Below are 6,894 nucleotides of genomic sequence, written 5' to 3'. Positions count from 1 at the left end.
GTCTTTCAACCTTGTTTCAAGATGCATCTTTCTATATCACTCATTTTCATTAAATACTCATCCAACTTCCGGACCCATCATAAGATTCATCATGTACATTTATATTGCTGGTGGATTTTCATTTTTGGTCGTCAAGCAATTAATCATAAGCCATATTGAAGGTGGGGTTAACATATATACATATGATATGAGCTAGGTGGTATAAAAATTTGAAAATGTAAAATAGAAACCTTTAATTTTTTTTATCTACTTCTGAAGACAGTTTTTAAGTATAATTTTATGTAACACTTGAAAATTGCAGCTATATGTGGTAGCATTTCTTTTGGTAACAACAGAGTTTTTTTCAACACAAACAATACCAGTTCTTGAGAAGTCAATTTATATCATTTAAGAGAAATTGAGACAATTTTTATACATTTTTTAGGCAGACAATCTTGAGATACTTTTAGATTTGTTATAATTAATTTGATATTGTCTAAGATTGTAACTAGTCAATTAAAATTAATTGTAGTTGGTTACATTAACAATTTTAGAACCATTATATATAAAGTACATCATACAGATATTGTAATTAATTTTTTTCGTAAATTGTAGTTCAACTGATATATTATCAATATTGTTAGGTTGAACATGTTTCAGATTTGAACATAAGACATTGCAAGTATTTCTGAATTTATGGTGATAATTGTATCATCTCATCTAAAAATAATAATATAAATACTAAATATACAAAAATCAAAATACTATCTAATAGGTAACATATATCATCAACTAAGGTATATTTCACTTTTACATTGTATTTTCCTACCATTTGAAGTTTAATCTACTGCAAATTGAATTGAAAAAATAGACATATAATAATTCAATATAACAATGATAAAAGCAATTCATAATGTTGTTAATTTGGTCAAATTGGAAGATAGTTTCAACATTTTTTCTTTGTCAGAAATCACTCTTGCAATCAAGTTGTTGTTAAATTTTTCTCAGTTAAGATCAAAGTAAATGAAACTGAGATTGATCAGTTACTATCCCAATAACGTTCTTTGTTTCAGTAAAATAGAAATTGTTGAGATTCCACCCAAGAACATTCTTGGTTTTAGTAAAACGAAGAATGATCAATATTCACTCAATAATATTTTTGGTTTCAGTAAAACGAATCAGTTTTCACCTAAAGACGTTCTTGGTTTCAGCAGAAACAAAATTAAGACTTGCATAGCTAAAATAAATACACACAATTGTTAACCTAGTTCAGAGATGAACTTATACGTCTAGGAGATTAGATCCGACTTCGAATTATCACTTATAATGAATGATATGATTACAATGTTTTCTATTTTTTGCTGTCAGTTTTCTACACTATGCAAAACTGTAGACTTTCTTTTTTTGTTCTTCTAATCAACATTGCTTGTTTTGACTTATATACAAGTTGTTTATAATTTATGAGCAACAAACAAAAGTAGTTACATTTAATTAACTGAAAATTAACTACTACAAACAGATTGCTTGTGACTCTATCTCCAAAGTTTTCTAATTGAGTATCACATATTAAAATATTAACACAAGTAATGTTATTTACATTTCAAGTTCTTACGTTAAAACCAACATCATTATGTTTCTTACATATTTTCGCCTACGAATGTAACAAAAAATAGTGTTACACTTTGACAATACCAGCTAGTATACAGTTAAGATTATTATGCTAAAAAAACAAGTTTATGTACAAATAAATGAAAGTGCATTAGACTAAAATTGCAATGCACCCTTAATTTAGGACCACAATTGAAATCACTCACACAAACTTGCCAAAAGTAAAAAGATTTTGGAAGAATCTGAATGGTAAACATTTTTAATGAATCTGTAACTGCAAAAAGTGGCAGAATCAGTACTCTGTGCTCTGCCTTCTTGGACTCTCCCAATGCATCTTTTTTGATAAATTTTCAAAGCAAAAAGTGAAAGCGGGGACCTCTCTGCAAAACTACTCTAACAAACAATATCTCATTTTTACCCTCAAAACAAAGAAAAATTTCCAAAAAAAAGAAAAAATTACTAGTGAAAAAAGAATACTTTAATTTGTTAATAAATGCCAAAGGAATAAAAAAGCAAGGAAATAACTTAAGAGGAAAAACATTTAAATTTATAAGTATGATATAAAAAAAATAAATGACGTTTTGGGGTAAGCAAAAGGTTAATTAATGTAACATGAGAGAAAGTGATTGGTCTATGTCTGCATGGGACAGTGATGTTTGCTTTTATCACTATTTGATAAATAAATAAAAATTTGAATTAATTTTTCTTTTTCTTTTTCTTTTTCTTTTTCTTTTTATCCTGTATTAATCTGCCGACAAAAAACCAAGGACCATAATAAAGGGTGAAGAACTGAAACAAGGGTTGAGTTGTAACCAATTTTGGCTTTCTTTTTATCTTTCTCTCTACCAATTTCCCCTCTCTTGTTGTGTTCAAATTTATACACTCTTCTAAAGTTTTTGAACCTTATGAAAATGGACGTGTGCCAAAATGTATCAGTTTCTGATGACTGCAAACAAGAGAAGGTTCTTTCTACCTTCTCAACTAGCCTTGATGACCTCTTTTCTACACAGAACATGGTTAGTTTTTTCACTTTAATGTTACCTTGTTTTAGTTTACCCTTTTCTTATTTGTTTCTTCTTTTCAACTTCTTTTACTACTATTCTAGCTAAATTCACTAGTCCTTCATGCTTCTTTGCTTGTTCTAAGTTCTAACTTAAGATTTTTCTTTATTGGTTTGAGAAAGTAATTCCTTTTCTTTTTGGGCTAACTATGACTATGTTTGATTTTATGGTGGTAGCGCCAAAATCACCCTAATTCTGCAAAGTTTTTTTATAAAATTATTGTAGTTCACCGTGATTTTGGCCGCAAAATCAAACATATCCTATATCTTTTTACCAAGTTTATAACTTTAATATTATGTACTTGGTTTATTGAAGTGTTTATAACTTTGTATATTGTAATCCTTAGTTTAATCTTGTACTTAATTTTAGAGTTTAAACCTTACTTGAGAGGTTGAGACGGCATAAAAATGATCATTAATCAGGAGTCTTTTTTAATGTTGTAAGTAAAAAATTTGCATTTTTTTGACTAAACATTTATATAGGAAGTGGATGTTGGAATGGAATGGCTTTCAGTGTTTGTGGAAGACTGTTTTTCAAGCCCTCAAAGTTGTGTGTTATTACCTTCTAATGTTCAAAACACCACAACAACAACAACAACAACAATCTCAACAAAACCTTCAAACACAATGAAGAGACAAAACCAAAATGAGTCACCTTTACAAAATTTCACAATTCCAGGGAAAGCAAGGAGCAAAAGGAAGAGACTTTCAGCTCCAAGAACAAACAAAAACCCTTTAAGCATTTGGTCAAACACCTTAAACCCAAAAAATGAACTAATTGGTTGTGACCCTCCACTTCTGAAACAAGCTTATTGGTTAGCTGACAGTGAACTAATAGTTCCAAAGGGTGAGAAAAATGTAGTGGAAAAGGAAATTGTTGTGAAAAAGGAAGAAAAAATAGAGGATGATATTGTTTTTAAGAATGAAAATGAAAATGAAAATGAAAGTGAAAATAGTTCAATTCCAACAAGAAGGTGCACACATTGTTTGTCACAAAGGACCCCACAATGGAGAGCAGGACCATTAGGTCCAAAGACATTATGCAATGCATGTGGTGTAAGGTACAAATCTGGTAGGTTGTTACCAGAGTATAGACCAGCTAAGAGTCCAACTTTTGTTAGCTATTTACATTCCAATTCACATAAGAAAGTCATGGAGATGAGGAATATGTCTTCTTCCATTCCTACTCATGACTGAGTCACTTCCAGTACTTTATACATTTTTAATGTAAATCAAATTTAAGTTCTAATTTTTAGGGGGAAAATTACTCTTTCCAAACAGAGATCATACTATTTAGGTGACTTGTTAGTGCTTTCATTAATTAATTAATATCCTCTTTCATTTTCTCTTTCTCCCATCTTCAATCTACATAACATGTAACATGTGCATTGCACTTTCATATGGTAGTAATTATTTTTTATTTTTGGCAATAGATTAATTCTCTCAAAATTCAAAGGCATATGATATGATGCTGCATTATTTTAAAATTTCCAAACTTTCCAATTTCGTCTGGTCATATATAAACCTTTGAATATTTGTTTAAAATAACAACTACTATGCGAATTTTGTACCATTTGGTATCATATGCTGTCAGTATGGGCATGTGGGAGGGGTGTGCTCTTAATTTGGCAGTTGGCATGCACTACCATATACAAGATAATATTAACTACATCCACGTGACTAACTCATTTTCTACACTTTCAGTTTTAGATTATATAAAATTGACAACAAAAATTAAATTATCTAATGTCAATTTTTTATACTCCATTTGTTTTATTTGACTCTACGCAAAAAAGGAGAATATGCGTAGGCGAATGCTGATATGCTTGTTTTGTTTCTCACTTTTAAATATACTATTGAAAATTAGATTTGATAGTATATTTTATATTATTACAAATTAAAATTCGATAAAAATTAAAAAATCGAAAGATTAAATGAACATAAAAATAAATAGTTTGTATCATTTGAGGAGAATTATCAAGCTGGAAAAAAGACCATGAGACAATTATAAAAAGATTCTAAAGGATAATTATAAGGAATTAGTAAAAGAAGGAACTACGAAGGTCCACCCAAGAACAATGTTTTAAAGTCATTCATAGACGTTTAAGTTAGAGATCCTCTTAGTATAATGAAAATCATTTTGATATATAAATAATCGATATATTTAAATTGTTTTATATTATAATATCGTATGTCACATCATTTAAATATATTAAATTATTAATTTTTTAAATTAAAAAATATGAGATAAAATGAAATTATCAAATAGTAAAACCAATTTTACGAACTAACAAAAATAAAATGACCAAAACAAAATTAAATCAAAATTTATTTGTTTATAAAAATAATACTTTCTGTAATTTGTCAATGCAACAATAGTATTAACACATAACAAAGTTAATACATTAGCACATTTATGTATGTAGGGACGAAATTGAGTTTCTAATGGTGAATGCGCAACAAATGATTAAGTTAGTTAGCGACGCTGTAATGCATCTCTAAACAAAGACGAAATTATGTTTGGAGAAGAATTATTCGTCTATATTTTCATCTCTAAGATGGTTTGAGCCGGAAATCTTCAAAAAAATTTATAGTCGCATTAACACATAAATAAAATACATTATAATATAATTAATAATTTTATTAATTTATTAAGGGATAGAAATATACATAATATATGTACTGTTAGATTTATCTTTTATTCATGGTTGCTCCCTAATCCTTGTTTGACATCTATATTTCTCACATTTTGTTTACCTATATTTCTTTTATAGAGGGTGTGTAAGTGTATAACTTTAATGCGAGTGTAAAGCGTAAAGAAGAGGCAAACATTTAGTGGCAATCAAAACATAGTCATCATGTTGAGAGAAGATTTATTAATGGTACTACAGATGGACACAAGTATGCATGATCTTATCTTTGCTTTATTAACTTTCAAATTGCAATAATCAATAATAATAACATTTTGGAATACGTGACGTTCTTAATCAGGGGATCTTGTACCATATGATCATTAGTACCACTTTACCTTATAATATATGTTAGGTTATATAATTAATTTTTCGGTAAAAAAACAGGTTATACAGACTTCTAAAAGTGACTAAGTATATTAATTTTCAAAATGAGGCAATCTTCTTGGCTAAAATATTTTTATTACTAATAACCAGTGAAGTAGTTAAATAGAAAAACAGTTTCTTCTTAGCAGTGTTGTTTAGTGGTCTTAATGATTAGTGTAACACGGAAATTCTAGAGTTCATGTGGGGCAAAATAATATTTGACACCCTCTCTAACATTAATATAAAAAATTATTGAATAATAAAAGTTAATGTATTTAATTTTTATTAAATATATTAGTTTTTTTTAATTCAATTTTATTTATATTTAAAATTAGAGATAGTACATTATTTAATATGTAAATGATAATTATTTATTTGAAAGACTTGTACGAAAAGTTTGTTGACTCTGAAAGCCGCATTAATTATATGGTTTAAGTTGAACTCAAGGTTACAAATGAATTTTCTACGTGTATGTTTAGTTATACAAAAATAAAAATCATTCAATCTAAAATCAATAGTTAAGGTCAATTAAACCTGAGGTAGTGTATATGTATAAGAACCATTCAATCTAAAATCAATAGTCGAGATTTGTTACTACATATATATGTGATTATATTACTCGAGCTAATTTGAATCCCTCACATATCATCCTTATAGCAAAGAGGGACTTGAGTTGTGTGCAGTCACAACTCTTGTGAGTTGTGACCACACGCAGTCACACAATTTCAAACGCTAAATCAAGATCAAATAACTTAGATTTAAATATCAATAATTTATTTATAAAAAAAAACACAAATTCATCTTTAAATTTGAGTTATTAAAATTTAGTCCGATTATCAAAATCGTGTAAATACATATACAGCCACAATGCACCTAATTCTAATGCAGCAAAGAGGACACCGTCTTGGAGACTTGTGCTAATAAAATTTCAAATAACGTCCATCCATACATATTCAAACGAATGATGATTAATTTATTAATGCTAAAGCAAGGTCACTCAAATTCCCTCCACAAAGTTTAAATTTTAAATTTTGAAATCTTAAGTTTAGTCAAAGATGGAATCACTGATTATGAGGCTGATTGGATCTAATCCTTAGATACAAAAGTTACATGTGAAAACAAATACTAATACCACAAAATTGTTTTCTTTATATAAAATTTTATTATTATAACAAATAAATATTGAAAATA

General features: G+C 28.2%; 1 protein-coding gene across 1 annotated transcript; it reads left to right on the top strand.

Moving 5' to 3' along the window:
- The first annotated feature begins 2,356 nt into the window (after positions 1-2,356).
- On the top strand, positions 2,357-3,995 carry LOC101493836 (GATA transcription factor 9-like). The gene is made up of 2 exons (XM_004517243.4): positions 2,357-2,603; positions 3,131-3,995. Exons 1-2 carry the CDS (start codon positions 2,493-2,495, stop codon positions 3,842-3,844), a joined length of 825 nt encoding a protein of 274 aa, XP_004517300.1. The 5' UTR covers positions 2,357-2,492; the 3' UTR covers positions 3,845-3,995.
- Positions 3,996-6,894: the final 2,899 nt, after the last annotated feature.

Source organism: Cicer arietinum, unplaced genomic scaffold, assembly GCF_000331145.2.
Source record: "Cicer arietinum cultivar CDC Frontier isolate Library 1 unplaced genomic scaffold, Cicar.CDCFrontier_v2.0 Ca_scaffold_5762_v2.0, whole genome shotgun sequence".
Lineage (NCBI taxonomy): Eukaryota > Viridiplantae > Streptophyta > Magnoliopsida > Fabales > Fabaceae > Cicer > Cicer arietinum.
Note: the sequence above shows the minus strand (reverse complement) of the source record. Positions and strands in the feature narration are given on the sequence as shown.